At 40.0% G+C, this 19,245-nt stretch overlaps 1 protein-coding gene across 1 annotated transcript in view; it reads right to left on the minus strand.

Annotated features, from left to right (window-relative positions):
* The window catches only part of LOC122558122 (uncharacterized), a 112,122-nt gene that overhangs the window by 6,613 nt on the left and 86,264 nt on the right, over positions 1-19,245 (minus strand). The window contains exons 30-43 of the mRNA XM_087996201.1: positions 17,203-17,418; positions 16,539-16,754; positions 15,087-15,302; positions 14,437-14,652; positions 14,047-14,133; positions 13,253-13,468; positions 11,800-12,015; positions 11,136-11,351; positions 9,681-9,896; positions 9,016-9,231; positions 7,561-7,776; positions 6,896-7,111; positions 5,443-5,658; positions 4,778-4,993 (exon numbers count right to left, since the gene is read on the minus strand). Of these exons, the coding sequence (XP_087852327.1) occupies positions 4,778-4,993; positions 5,443-5,658; positions 6,896-7,111; positions 7,561-7,776; positions 9,016-9,231; positions 9,681-9,896; positions 11,136-11,351; positions 11,800-12,015; positions 13,253-13,468; positions 14,047-14,133; positions 14,437-14,652; positions 15,087-15,302; positions 16,539-16,754; positions 17,203-17,418 (2,895 nt within the window). The remainder of the gene's footprint in view (positions 1-4,777; positions 4,994-5,442; positions 5,659-6,895; positions 7,112-7,560; positions 7,777-9,015; positions 9,232-9,680; positions 9,897-11,135; positions 11,352-11,799; positions 12,016-13,252; positions 13,469-14,046; positions 14,134-14,436; positions 14,653-15,086; positions 15,303-16,538; positions 16,755-17,202; positions 17,419-19,245) is intronic.

The raw sequence follows: 19,245 nt of genomic DNA on the forward strand, positions 1-19,245 counted from the left end.
CAGGACATTTAAAGGTTCGTTCAGCATTGCAGAAAACCAACATAATTAATGAAACAAAACAGATGAGATCTTCCGAAAAACTAAACACAAACATATTCTGCAAGACAAGATTTGGAATGGAACATTGCAATCAGAAATCAACACAGGCTGATTGATGAGGTAAATTGGTGTGACAAACATCTAAATGGTGCGTACGAATGGTTAGCAGACATAAACAGACAAGTGAGCAAAGTACATTAACGTTAGTGCAAATTGAACTTAGTTTCTTTCTTCTTTCACTTCCCAAGGAAACCACCACCTGCACATGTTCGTCAAGCAGAGAAGCAATGCCATTTGTTTGATGAAATGAAACAAGACAAGAAAGTTCCCACTTTCTGCAACTGCTTGGAACAAGTCATTCACAATGTTGGAATTGCCAGTTTAGGGCGCATTCTTGATCACTGTTCTGACAGGTTGATGGAGACACACATCAGACAAGATTCCCAGCTTGCCTATGCAATTTGCCATGATACCATATTTCATTTCAGTTGATACACTTACCAGGTGATAATGTTTGTCCATTGGCGTGGCAAGAGCATCTTGTGGTTTCTGTAGATGTGGGAGTTACTGTGACTGTTGTTGTAGTTTCAGATGGAGTGGTGGTCGGTGCTGTGGTGGTTTGACATTTGCCGGTGTATTTCATAATCTCACAGCTCTTGGTACAGAGAGTGAAATTACACAGGCCTGATTTACCGACAGAAGTTACCACTGCCTGTCCTGGAAGACAAAAGTCATGAAAATTATGTTACAGGCATCTCATGACAGCTTCTCAATCAACAACTCTAGTTATCTTTGTTTCAACATATACACGACAGTGGCTCCTCTTCTGAAACCAAGTGTTTAAGTTTTGGAACGGACAAGTATATTTTAACCAGCGTTCTTCACACAAAAATTGATTAATCAGAACCTATTACATCCACTATGTTGGAATTGCCAAATGAGTATCCATCAGAGATAATATGGACTCAGCTTGGAGATTCTGCACTGACTTCATTGATCCTGCTTTCTCTCCACACAAGTTGCCAGACCACCTGCAGAAGTTTTCCAGCAAATTCACTTTTGATTGTTGATTTCAAGCATCCACAGTCAAGAGGGTTTTCTACCATTCCCAGACTTCTTGTGTAACTCAACAGAATATCAGATTTCATTTCAACAGGTAAACCTACCAGGTGATAATGTTTGTCCATTGGCGTGGCAAGAGCATCTTGTTGTTTCTGTCGTTGTGGGAGTTACTGTTACTGTTGTTGCAGTTTCGGATGGAGTTGTAGTGGGTGCTGTAGTGATGTGACATTTGCCTGTGTACTTCACAATCTCACAGCTCTTGGTACAGAGCGTGAAATTACACAGGTCTGATTTACCGACAGAAGTTACCACTGCCTGTCCTGGAAGACAAAAGTCATGAAAATTATGTTACAGGCATCTCATGATGAGTTCTCACACAACCACTCTATTTACCTTTTTGTCAATATATAGACGACAGGGGCTACTGTTCTTGGAACCATGAGGAAATAAACATGACTGTGCAATTACCATGCATGAAGACGACACGTTAAAATTATGGGCAAATGTCATGTACGCTGTAACCAGCAACATTGACAAGAAAATAATTTGTGAGGATATATCGCATTCATTACACTGTTGCTAAAGTCCCTGGATATGCTTCACTTACCAAAAGGTAGAAGAGGTCCCAAACAGCAAACATGTATTTGGCTGATTGGACTGACCCTAATGTAACCTAGATATGGCATCATTGCATTTGAGTATCCTGGCCTTGTGTTTGTTCACCATTTTTCTCATCTCTTTGGTGAAAATCAAAGAATTTCAAACTGCATTAAAAAACATTGCAAGATCTTCCTCAAAATCAGAGTATGTCATCGTGCAAGACAAGGCATGGTTAAAAATCTATGAAATCTGAAGTCAGTATGGCCACTGGCCAATAGATGTGGTAAATGGCTGAGATAAGATATAAATGGTGTGGCCTCGTCTGACAAGAAAAAAAATGTCTGAAGATTAAGCAAAGCACAGAAGCTCCAGAGGAGAGTGAAAATTCTAACATTCTCCTTTCATTTCCAAAAAAGAACAAGGACATTTAAAGGTTCGTTCAGCATTGCAGAAAACTGAGATAATTGATGAAACAAAAAAGATGAGATCTTCCTAAAAGCTAAACACAAACATATTCTGCAAGACAAGATTTGACATGGAACATTGCAATCAGAAATCAACACAGGCTGATTGATGAGGCAAATTGGTGTGGCAAACATCTAAATGGTGCGTACGAATGGTTAGCAGACATAAACAGACAAGTGAGCAAAGTACATTAACGTTAGTGCAAATTGAACTTAGTTTCTTTCTTCTTTCACTTCCCAAAGAAACAACCACCTGCACGTGTTCGTCAAGCAGAAAAGCAATGCCATTTGTTTGATGAAATGAAACAAGACAAGAAAGTTTTCACTTTCTGCAACTGCTTGGAACAAGTCATTCACAACGTTGGAATTGCCAGTTTAGGGCGCATTCTTGATCACACTTCTGAGAGGTTGATGTAGACACACATCAGACAAGATTCCCGGCTTGCCTATTCAATTTGTCATGGTACCAGATTTCATTTGAGTTGATACACTTACCAGGTGATAATGTTTGTCCATTGGCGTGGCAAGAGCATCTTGTGGTTTCTGTAGATGTGGGAGTTACTGTGACTGTCGTTGTAGTTTCAGATGGAGTGGTGGTCGGTGCTGTGGTGGTTTGACATTTACCCGTGTACGTCATAATCTCACAGCTCTTGGTACAGAGAGTGAAATTACACAAACCTGATTTACCGACAGAAGTTACCACTGCCTGCCCTGGAAGACAAAAATCATTAAAATTATGTTACAGGCGTCTCACGACAGCGTCTCAATCAGCCACTCTAGTTATCTTGGTTTCAACATATACACGACAGTGGCTCCTCTTCTGAAACTACGTGTTAAAATTTTGGAACGGACAAGTATATTTTAACCAGCGTTCTTCACTCAAAAATTGATTAATCAGAACCTATCACATCCACTATGTTGGAATTGCCAAATGAGTATCCATCAGAGATAATATGGACTCAGCTTGTAGATTCTGCACTGACTTCATTGATCCTGCTTTCTCTCCACACAGGTTGCCAGGCCAGCTGCTGAAGTTTTCCAGCAAATTCACTTTTGATTGTTGATTTCAAGCATCCACAGTCAAGAGGGTTTTCTACTATTCCCAGACTTCTTGTGTAACTCAACAGAATACCAGATTTCATTTCAATTGATACACTTACCAGGTGATAATGTTTGTCCATTGGCGTGGCAAGAGCATCTTGTTGTTTCTGTCGTTGTGGGAGTTACTGTTACTGTTGTTGCAGTTTCGGATGGAGTTGTAGTGGGTGCTGTAGTGGTGTGACATTTGCCTGTGTACTTCACAATCTCACAGCTCTTGGTACAGAGTGTGAAATTACACAGGTCTGATTTACTGACAGAAGTTACCACTGCCTGTCCTGGAAGACAAAAGTCATGAAAATTATGTTACAGGCATCTCATGATGAGTTCTCACACAGCCACTCTATTTACCTTCTTGTGAATATATAGACGACAGTGGCTACTGTTCTTGGAACCATGAGGAAATAAACATGACTGTGCAATTACCATGCATGAAGATGACACGTTAAAATTATGGGCAAATGTCATGTATGCTCTAACCAGCAATTTTGACAAGAAAATTATTTGTGAGGATATATTGCATTCATTACACTGTTGCTAAAGTCCCTGGATATGCTTCACTTACCAAAAGGTAGAAGAGGTTCCAAACAGCAAACATGCATTTGGCTGATTGTACTGACCCTAATGTAACCTAGATATGGCATCATTGCATTTGAGTTGTCTGGCCTTGTGTTTGTTCACCATATTTCTCATCACTTTGGTGAAAATCAAAGAATTTCAAACTGCATTAAAAAACATTGCAAGATCTTCCTCAAAATCAGAGTATGTCATCGTGCAAGACAAGGCATGGTTAAAAAACTATGAAATCTGAAGTCAATGTGGCCACTGGCCAATAGATGTGGTAAATGCTGAGATTAGATATAAATGGTGTGGCCTCGTCTGACAAGAAAAAAATGTCTGAAGATTAAGCAAAGCACAGAAGCTCCAGAGGAGAGTGAAAATTCTAACATTCTCCTTTCATTTCCAAAAAGAACCAGGACATTTAAAGGTTCATTCAGCATTGCAGAAAACTGAGATAATTAATAAAACAAAGAAGATGAGATCTTCCTAAAAGCTAAACACAAACAAATTCTGCAAGACAAGATTTGGCATAGAACATTGCAATCAGAAATCAACACAGGCTGATTGATGAGGTAAATTGGTGTGGCAAACATCTAAATGGTGCGTACGAATGGTTAGCAGACGTAAACAGACAAGTGAGCAAAGTACATTAATGTTAGTGCAAATTGAATTTAGTTTCTTTCTTCTATCACTTCCCAAAGAAACAACCACCTGCACATGTTCGTCAAGCAGAAAAACAATGCCATTTGTTTGATGAAATGAAACAAGACAAGAAAGTTTCCACTTTCTGCAACTGCTTGGAACAGGTCATTCACAACGTTGGAATTGCCAGTTTAGGGCACATTCTTGATCACTGTTCTGAGAGGTTGATGTAGACACACATCAGACAAGATTCCCAGCTTGCCTATGCAATTTATCATGGTACCAGATTTCATTTGTGTTGATACACTTACCAGGTGATAATGTTTGTCCATTGGCGTGGCAGGAGCATCTTGTGGTTTCTGTAGTTGTGGGAGTTACTGTGACTGTCGTTTTAGTTTCAGATGGAGTGGTTGGCGGTGCAGTGGTGGTTTGACAATTACCCGTGTATTTCATAATCTCACAGCTCTTGGTACAGAGAGTGAAATTACACAGGCCTGATTTACCGACAGAATTTACTACTGCCTGCCCTGGAAGAGAAAAGTCATGAAAATTATGTTACAGGTGTCTTATGACAGCTTCTCAATTAGCCACACCAGTTATCTTTGTTTCAATATATACACGACAGTGGCTCCTCTTCTCAAACTATGTGTTTAAGTTTTGGAACGGACAAGTATATTTTAACCAGCGTGCTTCTCCAAAAATTGATTAATCAGAATCTATTAAATTCACGATGTTGGAATTGCCAAATGAGTATCCACCAGAGATATTATGGACTCGGCTTGGAGATTCTGCACTGACTTCATTGACCCTGCTGTCTCTCCACACAGGTTGCCAGACCACCTTGCTGAATTTTTCCAGCAAATTCACTTTTGATTGCTGATTTCAAGCATCCACAGTCAAGAGGGTTTTCTACCATTCCCAGACTTCTTGTGTAACTCAACAGAATACCAGATTTCATTTCAATTGATACACTTACCAGGTGATAATGTTTGTCCATTGGCGTGGCAAGAGCATCTTGTTGTTTCTGTAGTTGTGGGAGTTACTGTTACTGTTGTTGCAGTTTCGGATGGAGTTGTAGTGGGTGCTGTAGTGGTGTGACATTTGCCTGTGTACTTCACAATCTCACAGCTCTTGGTACAGAGCGTGAAATTACACAGGTCTGATTTACCGACAGAAGTTACCACTGCCTGTCCTGGAAGACAAAAGTCATGAAAATTATGTTACAGGCATCTCATGATGAGTTCTCACACAGCCACTCTATTTACCTTTTTGTCAATATATAGACGACAGGGGCTACTGTTCTTGGAACCATGAGGAAATAAACATTACTGTGCAATTACCATGCATGAAGACGACACGTTAAAATTATGGGCAAATGTCATGTACGCTCTAACCAGCAACTTTGACAAGAAAATTATTTGTGAGGATATATCGCATTCATTACACTGTTGCTAAAGTCCCTGGATATGCTTCACTTACCAAAAGGTAGAAGAGGTCCCAAACAGCAAACATGCATTTGGCTGATTGGACTGACCCTAATGTAACCTAGATATGGCATCATTGCATTTGAGTAGCCCGGCCTTGTGTTTGTTCACCATTTTTCTCATCTCTTTGGTGAAAATCAAAGAATTTCAAACTGCATTAAAAAACATTGCAAGATCTTCCTCAAAATCAGAGTATGTCATCGTGCAAGACAAGGCATGGTTAAAAATCTATGAAATCTGAAGTCAGTATGGCCACTGGCCAATAGATGTGGTAAATGGCTGAGATACGATATAAATGGTGTGGTCTCGTCAGACAAGAAAAAAATGTCTGAAGATTAAGCAAAGCACAGAAGCTCCAGAGGAGAGTGAAAATTCTAACATTCTCCTTTCATTTCCAAAAAAGAACAAGGACACTTAAAGGTTCGTTCAGCATTGCAGAAAACTGAGATAATTGATGAAACAAAAAAATGAGATCTTCCTAAAAGCTAAACACAAACATATTCTGCAAGACAAGATTTGACATGGAACATTGCAATCAGAAATCAACACAGGCTGATTGATGAGGCAAATTGGTGTGGCAAACATCTAAATGGTGCGTACGAATGGTTAGCAGACATAAACAGACAAGTGAGCAAAGTACATTAACGTTAGTAAAAATTGAATTTAGTTTCTTTCTTCTTTCACTTCCCAAAGAAACAACCACCTGCACATGTTCCTCAAGTAGAAAAGCAATGCCATTTGTTTGATGAAATGAAACAAGACAAGAAAGTTTTCACTTTCTGCAACTGCTTGGAACAAGTCATTCACAATGTTGGAATTGCAAGTTTAGGGCGGATTCTTGATCACACTTCTGAGACGTTGGTGGAGACACACATCAGACAAGATTCCCAGCTTGCCTATGCAATTTTTCATGGTACCAGATTTCATTTGTGTTTATACACTTACCAGGTGATAATGTTTGTCCATTGGCGTGGCAAGAGCATCTTGTGGTTTCTGTAGATGTGGGAGTTACTGTGACTGTCGTTGTAGTTTCAGATGGAGTGGTGGTCGGTGCTGTGGTGGTTTGACATTTACCCGTGTACGTCATAATCTCACAGCTCTTGGTACAGAGAGTGAAATTACACAAACCTGATTTACCGACAGAAGTTACCACTGCCTGCCCTGGAAGACAAAAATCATTAAAATTATGTTACAGGCGTCTCATGACAGCTTCTCAATCAGCCACTCTAGTTATCTTTGTTCCAACATATACACGACAGTGGCTCCTCTTCTGAAACTACGTGTTAAAATTTTGGAACGGACAAGTATATTTTAACCAGCGTTCTTCACACAAAAATTGATTAATCAGAACCTATTACATCCACTATGTTGGAATTGCCAAATGAGTATCCATCAGAGATAATATGGACTCAGCTTGGAGATTCTGCACTGACTTCATTGATCCTGCTTTCTCTCCACTCAAGTTGCCAGACCACCTGCAGAAGTTTTCCAGCAAATTCACTTTTGATTGCTGATTTCAAGCATCCACAGTCAAGAGGGTTTTCTACCATTCCCAGACTTCTTGTGTAACTCAACAGAATACCAGATTTCATTTCAATTGATACACTTACCAGGTGATAATGTTTGTCCATTGGCGTGGCAAGAGCATCTTGTTGTTTCTGTAGTTGTGGGAGTTACTGTTACTGTTGTTGCAGTTTCGGATGGAGTTGTAGTGGGTGCTGTAGTGGTGTGACAATTGCCCGTGTACTTCACAATCTCACAGCTCTTGGTACAGAGCGTGAAATTACACAGGTCTGATTTACCGACAGAAGTTACCACTGCCTGTCCTGGAAGACAAAAGTCATGAAAATTATGTTACAGGCATCTCATGATGAGTTCTCACACAGCCACTCTATTTACCTTTTTGTCAATATATAGACGACAGGGGCTACTGTTCTTGGAACCATGAGGAAATAAACATGACTGTGCAATTACCATGCATGAAGACGACATGTTAAAATTATGGGCAAATGTCATGTACGCTGTAACCAGCAACATTGACAAGAAAATAATTTGTGAGGATATATCGCATTCATTACACTGTTGCTAAAGTCCCTGGATATGCTTCACTTACCAAAAGGTAGAAGAGGTCCCAAACAGCAAACATGCATTTGGCTGATTTTACTGACCCTATTGTAACCTAGATATGGCATCATTGCATTTGAGTAGCCTGGCCTTGTGTTTGTTCACCATTTTTCTCATCTCTTTGGTGAAAATCAAAGAATTTCAAACTGCATTAAAAAACATTGCAAGATCTTCCTCAAAATCAGAGTATGTCATCGTGCAAGACAAGGCATGGTTAAAAATCTATGAAATCTGAAGTCAGTATGGCCACTGGCCAATAGATGTGGTAAATGGCTGAGATAAGATATAAATGGTGTGGCCTCGTCTGACAAGAAAAAAAATGTCTGAAGATTAAGAAAAGCACAGAAGCTCCAGAGGAGAGTTAAAATTCTAACATTCTCCTTTCATTTCCAAAAAAGAACAAGGACACTTAAAGGTTCGTTCAGCATTGCAGAAAACTGAGATAATTAATAAAACAAAGAAGATGAGATCTTCCTAAAAACTAAACACAAACATATTCTGCAAGACAAGATTTGGAATCGAACATTGCAATCAGAAATCAACACAGGCTGATTGATGAGGTAAATTGGTGTGGCAAACATCTAAATGGTGCGTACGAATGGTTAGCAGACATAAACAGACAAGTGAGCAAAGTACATTAATGTTAGTGCAAATTGAATTTAGTTTCTTTCTTCTTTCACTTCCCAAAGAAACAACCACCTGCACATGTTCGTCAAGTAGAAAAGCAATGCCATTTGTTTGATGAAATGAAAAAAGACAAGAAAGTTTACACTTTCTGCAACTGCTTGGAACAAGTCATTCACAATGTTGGAATTGCCAGTTTAGGGCGCATTCTTGATCACACTTCTGAGAGGTTGGTGGAGACACACATCAGACAAGATTCCCAGCTTGCCTATGCAATTTGTCATGGTACCAGATTTCATTTGTGTTGATACACTTACCAGGTGATAAAGTTTGTCCATTGGCGTGGCAAGAGCATATTGTGGTTTCTGTAGATGTGGGAGTTACTGTGACTGTCGTTGTAGTTTCAGATGGAGTGGTGGTCGGTGCTGTGGTGGTTTGACATTTACCCGTGTACGTCATAATCTCACAGCTCTTGGTACAGAGAGTGAAATTACACAGGCCTGATTTACCGACAGAAGTTACCACTGCCTGCCCTGGAAGACAAAAATCATTAAAATTATGTTACAGGCGTCTCATGACAGCTTCTCAATCAGCCACACTAGTTATCTTTGTTTCAACATATACACGACAGTGGCTCCTCTTCTGAAACTACGTGTTAAAATTTTGGAACGGACAAGTATATTTTAACCAGCGTTCTTCACACAAAAATTGATTAATCAGAACCTATTACATCCACTATGTTGGAATTGCCAAATGAGTATCCATCAGAGATAATATGGACTCAGCTTGGAGATTCTGCACTGACTTCATTGATCCTGCTTTCTCTCCACTCAAGTTGCCAGACCACCTGCAGAAGTTTTCCAGCAAATTCACTTTTGATTGCTGATTTCAAGCATCCACAGTCAAGAGGGTTTTCTACCATTCCCAGACTTCTTGTGTAACTCAACAGAATACCAGATTTCATTTCAATTGATACACTTACCAGGTGATAATGTTTGTCCATTGGCGTGGCAAGAGCATCTTGTTGTTTCTGTAGTTGTGGGAGTTACTGTTACTGTTGTTGCAGTTTCGGATGGAGTTGTAGTGGGTGCTGTAGTGGTGTGACATTTGCCTGTGTACTTCACAATCTCACAGCTCTTGGTACAGAGCGTGAAATTACACAGGTCTGATTTACCGACAGAAGTTACCACTGCCTGTCCTGGAAGACAAAAGTCATGAAAATTATGTTACAGGCATCTCATGATGAGTTCTCACACAGCCACTCTATTTACCTTTTTGTCAATATATAGACGACAGGGGCTACTGTTCTTGGAACCATGAGGAAATAAACATGACTGTGCAATTACCATGCATGAAGACGACACGTTAAAATTATGGGCAAATGTCATGTACGCTGTAACCAGCAACATTGACAAGAAAATAATTTGTGAGGATATATCGCATTCATTACACTGTTGCTAAAGTCCCTGGATATGCTTCACTTACCAAAAGGTAGAACAGGTCCCAAACAACAAACATGCATTTGGCTGATTGTACTGACCCTAATGTAACCTAGATATGGCATCATTGCATTTGAGTAGCCTGGCCTTGTGTTTGTTCACCATTTTTCTCATCTCTTTGGTGAAAATCAAAGAATTTCAAACTGCATTAAAAAACATTGCAAGATCTTCCTCAAAATCAGAGTATGTCATCGTGCAAGACAAGGCATGGTTAAAAATCTATGAAATCTGAAGTCAGTATAACCACTGGCCAATAGATGTGGTAAATTGCTGAGATAAGATATAAATGGTGTGGCCTCGTCTGACAAGAAAAAAAATGTCTGAAGATTAAGCAAAGCACAGAAGCTCCAGAGGAGAGTGAAAATTCTAACATTCTCCTTTCATTTCCAAAAAAGAACAAGGACACTTAAAGGTTCGTTCAGCATTGCAGAAAACTGAGATAATTGATGAAACAAAAAAGATGAGATCTTCCTAAAAGCTAAACACAAACATATTCTGCAAGACAAGTTTTGACATGGAACATTGCAATCAGAAATCAACACAGGCTGATTAATGAGGCAAATTGGTGTGGCAAACATCTAAATGGTGCGTACGAATGGTAAGCAGACATAAACAGACAAGTGAGCAAAGTACATTAGCGTTAGTGCAAATTGAACTTAGTTTCTTTCTTCTTTCACTTCCCAAAGAAACAACCACCTGCACAAGTTCCTCAAGCAGAGAAGCAATGCCATTTGTTTGATGAAATGAAACAAGACAAGAAAGTTTTCACTTTCTGCAACTGCTTGGAACAAGTCATTCACAACGTTGGAATTGCCAGTTTAGGGCGCATTCTTGATCACACTTCTGAGAGGTTAATGGAGACACACATCAGACAAGATTCCCAGCTTGCCTATGCAATTTGTCATGGTACCAGATTTCATTTGAGTTGATACACTTACCAGGTGATAATGTTTGTCCATTGGCGTGGCAAGAGCATCTTGTGGTTTCTGTAGATGTGGGAGTTACCGTGACTGTCGTAGTAGTTTCAGATGGAGTGGTGGTCGGTGCAGTGGTGGTTTGACATTTACCCGTGTACGTCATAATCTCACAACTCTTGGTACAGAGAGTGAAATTACATAGGCCTGATTTACCGACAGAATTTACTACTGCCTGCCCTGGAAGACAAAAGTCATGAAAATTATGTTACAGGTGTCATATGACAGCTTCTCAATTAGCCACACCATTTATCTTTGTTTCAATATATACACGACAGTAACTCCTCTTCTCAAACTATGTGTTTAAGTTTTGGAATGGACAAGTATATTTTAACCAGCGTGCTTCTCCAAAAATTGATTAATCAGAATCTATTAAATTCACGATGTTGGAATTGCCAAATGAGTATCCATCAGAGATAATATGGACTCAGCTTGGAGATTCTGCACTGACTTCATTGACCCTGCTGTCTCTCCACAGAGGTTGCCAGACCAGCTGCTGAATCTTTCCAGCAAATTCACTTTTGATTGCTGATTTCAAGCATCCACAGTCAAGAGGGTTTTCTACCATTCCCAGACTTCTTGTGTAACTCAACAGAATACCAGATTTCATTTCAATTGATACACTTACCAGGTGATAATGTTTGTCCATTGGCGTGGCAAGAGCATCTTGTTGTTTCTGTAGTTGTGGGAGTTACTATTACTGTTGTTGCAGTTTCGGATGGAGTTGTAGTGGGTGCTGTAGTGGTGTGACATTTGCCTGTGTACTTCACAATCTCACAGCTCTTGGTACAGAGCGTGAAATTACACAGGTCTGATTTACCAACAGAAGTTACCACTGCCTGTCCTGAAAAACAAAAGTCATGAAAATTATGTTACAGGCATCTCATAATGAGTTCTCACATAGCCACTCGACTTACCTTTTTGTCAATATATAGACGACAGTGGCTGCTGTTCTTGGAACCATCAGAAAATAAACATGACTGTGCAATAACCATGCATGAAGACGACACGTTAAAATTATGGGCAAATGTCATGTATGCTCTAACCAGCAATTTTGACAGGAAAATTATTTGTGAGTATATATCGCGTTAATTACACGGTTGCTAAAGTCCCTGGATATGCGTCATTTACCAAAACGTAGAACAGTATCCAAACAGTAAACATGCATTTGGCTGATTGTACTGACCCTAATGTAACCTAGATATGGCATCATTGCATTTGAGTTGCCCGGCCTTGTGTTTGTTCACCATATTTCTCATCTCTTTGGTGAAAATCAAAGAATTTCAAACTGCATTAAAAAACATTGCAAGATCTTCCTCAAAATCAGAATCTGTCATCGTGCAAGACAAGGCATGGTTAAAAAACTATGAAATCTGAAGCCAATATGGCCACTGCCAATAGATGTAGTAAATGGCTGAGTTACGATATAAATGGTGTGGTCTCGTCAGACAAGAAAAAAAATGTCTGAATATTAAGCAAAGCACAGAAGCTACAGAGGAGAGTGAAAATTCTAACATTCTCCTTTCATTTCCAAAAGGAACCAGGACATTTAAAGGTTCGTTCAGCATTGCAGAAAACCAACATAATTAATGAAACAAAACAGATGAGATCTTCCGAAAAACTAAACACAAACATATTCTGCAAGACAAGATTTGGAATGGAACATTGCAATCAGAAATCAACACAGGCTGATTGATGAGGTAAATTGGTGTGACAAACATCTAAATGGTGCGTACGAATGGTTAGCAGACATAAACAGACAAGTGAGCAAAGTACATTAACGTTAGTGCAAATTGAACTTAGTTTCTTTCTTCTTTCACTTCCCAATGAAACCACCACCTGCACATGTTCGTCAAGCAGAGAAGCAATGCCATTTGTTTGATGAAATGAAACAAGACAAGAAAGTTTCCACTTTCTGCAACTGCTTGGAACAAGTCATTCACAATGTTGGAATTGCCAGTTTAGGGCGCATTCTTGATCACTGTTCTGACAGGTTGATGGAGACACACATCAGACAAGATTCCCAGCTTGCCTATGCAATTTGTCATGATACCATATTTCATTTCAGTTGATACACTTACCAGGTGATAATGTTTGTCCATTGGCGTGGCAAGAGCATCTTGTGGTTTCTGTAGATGTGGGAGTTACTGTGACTGTTGTTGTAGTTTCAGATGGAGTGGTGGTCGGTGCTGTGGTGGTTTGACATTTGCCGGTGTATTTCATAATCTCACAGCTCTTGGTACAGAGAGTGAAATTACACAGGCCTGATTTACCGACAGAAGTTACCACTGCCTGTCCTGGAAGACAAAAGTCATGAAAATTATGTTACAGGCGTCTCATGACAGCTTCTCAATCAACAACTCTAGTTATCTTTGTTTCAACATATACACGACAGTGGCTCCTCTTCTGAAACCAAGTGTTTAAGTTTTGGAACGGACAAGTATATTTTAACCAGCGTTCTTCACACAAAAATTGATTAATCAGAACCTATTACATCCACTATGTTGGAATTGCCAAATGAGTATCCATCAGAGATAATATGGACTCAGCTTGGAGATTCTGCACTGACTTCATTGATCCTGCATTCTCTCCACACAAGTTGCCAGACCACCTGCAGAAGTTTTCCAGCAAATTCACTTTTGATTGCTGATTTCAAGCATCCACAGTCAAGAGGGTTTTCTAACATTCCCAGACTTCTTGTGTAACTCAACAGAATACCAGATTTCATTTCAATTGATACATTTACCAGGTGATAATGTTTGTCCATTGGCGTGGCAAGAGCATCTTGTTGTTTCTGTAGTTGTGGGAGTTACTGTTACTGTTGTTGCAGTTTCGGATGGAGTTGTAGTGGGTGCTGTAGTGGTGTGACATTTGCCTGTGTACTTCACAATCTCACAGCTCTTGGTACAGAGCGTGAAATTACACAGGTCTGATTTACCAACAGAAGTTACCACTGCCTGTCCTGGAAGACAAAAGTCATGAAAATTATGTTACAGGCATCTCATGATGAGTTCTCACACAGCCACTCTATTTACCTTTTTGTCAATATATAGACGACAGGGGCTACTGTTCTTGGAACCATGAGGAAATAAACATTACTGTGCAATTACCATGCATGAAGACGACACGTTAAAATTATGGGCAAATGTCATGTACGCTCTAACCAGCAACTTTGACAAGAAAATTATTTGTGAGGATATATCGCATTCATTACACTGTTGCAATTTGTCATGATACCATATTTCATTTCAGTTGATACACTTACCAGGTGATAATGTTTGTCCATTGGCGTGGCAAGTGCATCTTGTGGTTTCTGTAGTTGTGGGAGTTACTGTGACTGTCGTTGTAGTTTCAGATGGAGTGGTGGTCGGTGCTGTGGTGGTTTGACATTTGCCGGTGTATTTCATAATCTCACAGCTCTTGGTACAGAGAGTGAAATTACACAGGCCTGATTTACCGACAGAAGTTACCACTGCCTGCCCTGGAAGACAAAAGTCATGAAAATTATGTTACAGGCATCTCATGACAGCTTCTCAATCAACCACTCTAGTTATCTTTGTTTCAATATATACACGACAGTGGCTCCTCTTCTGAAACTACGTGTTTAAGTTTTGGAACAGTCAAGTATATTTTAAACAGCATCCTTCTCCAAAAATTGATCAATCAGAACCTATGACATTCACTATGTTGGAATTGCCAAATGAGTATCCATCAGAGATAATATGGACTTAGCTTGGAGATTCTGCACTGACTTCACTGACTCTGCTGTCTCTCCACAAGCTGCTGAATTTTTCCAGCAAATTCACTTTTGATTTCTGATTTCAAGCATCCACAGTCAAGAGGGTTTTCTACCATTCCCAGACTTCTTGTGTAACTCAACAGAATACCAGATTTCATTTCAATTGATACACTTACCAGGTGATAATGTTTGTCCATTGGCGTGGCAAGAGCATCTTGTTGTTTCAGTAGTTGTGGGAGTTACTGTTACTGTTGTTGCAGTTTCGGATGGAGTTGTAGTGGGTGCTGTGGTGGTGTGACATTTGCCCGTGTACTTCACAATCTCACAGCTCTTGGTACAGAGAGTGAAATTACACAGGTCTAATTTACCGACAGAAGTTACCACTGCCTGTCCTGAAAGACAAAAGTCATGAAAATTATGTTCCAGGTATCTCATAATGTATTCTCACACAGCCACTCTATTTACCTTCTTGTCAATATATAGACGACAGTGGCTACTGTTCTTGGAACCATGAGGAAATAAACATGACTGTGCAATTACCATGCATGAAGACGACACGTTAAAATTATGGGCAAATGTCATGTATGCTCTAACCAGCAATATTGACAGGAAAATTATTTATGAGGATATATCACATTCATTACACTGTTGCTAAAGTCCCTGGATGTGCTTCATTTACCAAAACGTAGAACAGTATCCAAACAGTAAACATGCATTTGGCTGATTGTACTGACCCTAATGTAACCTAGATATGGCATCATTGCATTTGAATTGCCTGACCTTGTGTTTGTTCACCATTTCTCACAGCTTTGTATTCAAACACAAAGAATTTCAAACTGCATTAAAAAATATGGCAAGATCTTCCTCAAAATCAAAATATGTCATCGTGCAAGACAAGGCATGGTTAAAAACTATGAAATCTGAAGTCAATATGGCCACTGGCCAATAGATGTGGTAAATGCTGAGATAAGATATAAATGGTGTGGTCTCGTCAGACAAGAAAAAAAATGTCTGAAGATTAAGCAAAGCACAAAAGCTCCAGAGGAGAGTGAAAATTCTAACATTCTCCTTTCATTTCCAAAAAGAACCAGGACATTTAAAGGTTCGTTCAGCATTGCAGAAAACCAAGATAATTAATAAAACAAAAAAGATGAGATCTTCCTAAAAGCTAAACACAAACATATTCTGCAAGACAAGATTTGGCATGGAACATTGCAATCAGAAATCAACACAGGCTGATTGATGAGGTAAATTGGTGTGGCAAACATCTAAATGGTGCGTACGAATGGTTAGCAGACATAAACAGACAAGTGAGCAAAGTACATTAATGTTAGTGCAAATTGAACTTAGTTTCTTTCTTCTTTCACTTCCCAAAGAAACAACCACCTGCACATGTTCGTCAAGCAGAAAAGCAATGCCATTTGTTTGATGAAATGAAACAAGACAAGAAAGTTTCCACTTTCTGCAACTGCTTGGAACAAGTCATTCACAATGTTGGAATTGCCAGTTTAGGGTGCATTCTTGATCACTGTTCTGAGAGGTTGATGGAGACACACATCAGACATGATTCCCAGCTTGCCTGTGTAATTTGTCATGGTACCAGATTTCATTTGTGTTGATACACTTACCAGGTGATAATGTTTGTCCATTGGCGTGGCAAGAGCATCTTGTGGTTTCTGTAGATGTGGGAGTTACTGTGACTGTCGTTGTAGTTTCAGATGGAGTGGTGGTCGGTGCTGTGGTGGTTTGACATTCACCCGTGTACGTCATAATCTCACAGCTCTTGGTACAGAGAGTGAAATTACACAAACCTGATTTACTGACAGAAGTTACCACTGCCTGCCCTGGAAGACAAAACTCATTAAAATTATGTTACAGGCGTCTCACGACAGCTTCTCAATCAGCCACTCTAGTTATCTTTGTTTCAACATATACACGACAGTGGCTCCTCTTCTGAAACAACGTGTTAGAATTTTGGAACGGACAAGTATATTTTAACCAGCGTTCTTCTCCAAAAATTGATCAATCAGAGCCTATCACATCCACTATGTTGGAATTGCCAAATGAGTATCCATCTGAGATAACATGGACTCAGCTTGGAGATTCTGCACTGACTTCATTGACCCTGCTGTCTCTCCACACAGGTTGTCAGACCAGCTGCTGAATTTTTCCAGCAAGTTCACTTTTGATTGCTGATTTCAAGCATCCACAGTCAAGAGGGTTTTCTACCATTCCCAGACTTCTTGTGTAACTCAACAGAATACCAGATTTCATTTCAACAGGTAAACTTACCAGGTGATAATGTTTGTCCATTGGCGTGGCAAGAGCATCTTGTTGTTTCTGTCGTTGTTGGAGTTACTGTTACTGTTGTTGCAGTTTCGGATGGAGTTGTAGTGGGTGCTGTAGTGGTGTGACATTTGCCTGTGTACTTCACAATCTCACAGCTCTTGGTACAGAGCGTGAAATTACACAGGTCTGATTTACCGACAGAAGTTACCACTGCCTGTCCTGGAAGACAAAAGTCATGAAAATTATGTTACAGGCATCTCATGATGAGTTCTCACACAGCCACTCTATTTACCTTTTTGTCAATATATAGACGACAGTGGATACTGTTCTTGGAACCATGAGGAAATAAACATGACTGTGCAATTACCATGCATGAAGATGACACGTTAAAATTATGGGCAAATGTCATGTACGCTCTAACCAGCAACTTTGACAAGAAAATAATTTGTGAGGATATATCGCATTCATTACACTGTTGCTAAAGTCCCTGGATATGCATCACTTACCAAAAGGTAGAAGAGGTCCCAAACAGCAAACAAGCATTTGGCTGATTGTACTGACCCTAATGTTACCTAGATATGGCATCATTGCATTTGAGTTGTCTGGCCTTGTGTTTGTTCACCATATTTCTCATCTCTTTGGTGAAACTCAAAGAATCTCAAACTGCAATAAAAAACATTGCAAGATCTTCCTCAAAATCAGAATCTGTCATCGTGCAAGACAAGGCATGGTTAAAAAACTATGAAATCTGAAGTCGATATGGCCACTGGCCAATAGATGTAGTAAATGGCTGAGATACGATATAAATGGTGTGGTCTCGTCTGACAAGAAAATAATGTCTGAAGATTAAGCAAAGCACAGAAGCTCCAGAGGAGAGTGAAAATTCTAACAATTCTCCTTTCATTTCCAAAAAAGAACCAGGACATTTAAAGGTTCGTTCAGCATTGCAGAAAACTGAGATAATTGATGAAACAAAAAAGATGAGATGTTCCAAAAAGCCAAAACAAATGTATTCTGCAAGACAAGATTTGACATGGAACATTGCAATCAGAAATCAACACAGGCTGATTGATGAGGGAAATTGGTGTGGCAAAGATCTAAATGGTGCATACGAATGTATCGCCGACGTACACAGACAAGAGAGCAAAGGACACTAACGTTCGTGCAAAGTGAACTTTGTTCCTTTATTTTTTTCACTTCTCAAAGAAACAACCACCTGCACATGTTTGCCAAGCAGAAAAGCAATGCTATTTGTGAGTTCTAAACCTGAGGCCCTACACTGTAGAGCCTCCCTCCCACCCACCTTCTCTAACCATACTAAGAGTTTGTAAACTAGATATGTTTTCAGTTTTCTCTTTTTTTTGCTTCTCTTCCTTTGTTTAGTTCTGTGAAGGCTTTTTGAGTAGCGGGTTATGGCTGTTTGGACAGTTACATGTTCCTCTTGCAGAATGTGGCTGGTGAGAGACAGTTCACATGTCTCTGCTGACTACATTTGCGTGTAGTACACCCAACTCCAGCTCCTCGGAAACCGAGTTAGGGAACAGGAGGTGGAGCTAAATAAACTACAGATCATCCAGGAGGCTGAGGGGGAAATTGCAAGGATGTACAGGGAGATGGTCATTTCCCAGACATAGGATAACGACAGGTGGGTTATTGTCAGGGGGAGGAAATGGAACTGACGGTCAGAGCAGAGATCCCCTGTGGCCGTTTCCCTCAGCAATAAGTATACCGTTTTGGATACTGCTGGTGGGGACAGCCTACCAGGGGAAAACCATAGTTGTCAAGTCTCTGGCACTGAGCTTGGTACTGTGGCTCAGAAGGGAAAGGGAGAAAATAGAAAAGTGCTAGTGGTAGGGGATTCTGCAGTTTGACGGATTGACAGGAGATTTTGTGGCCAGGTACGGGACTCTCGGAAGGTATGTTGCCTCCCCAGTGCCAGGGTCCAGGATGTCACCGATTGGGTTTACAAGATTCTGAAAGGGGAGGGTGAGTAGCCAGAAATAGTGGTACATATTGGCACCAATGATATAGTCAGGAAAGGGATTG

This window comes from Chiloscyllium plagiosum, unplaced genomic scaffold, assembly GCF_037043375.1.
Source record: "Chiloscyllium plagiosum isolate Xiang-an unplaced genomic scaffold, Cpla_swu_hap1 HiC_scaffold_18, whole genome shotgun sequence".
In the NCBI taxonomy this organism is placed as follows: Eukaryota; Metazoa; Chordata; class Chondrichthyes; order Orectolobiformes; family Hemiscylliidae; genus Chiloscyllium; species Chiloscyllium plagiosum.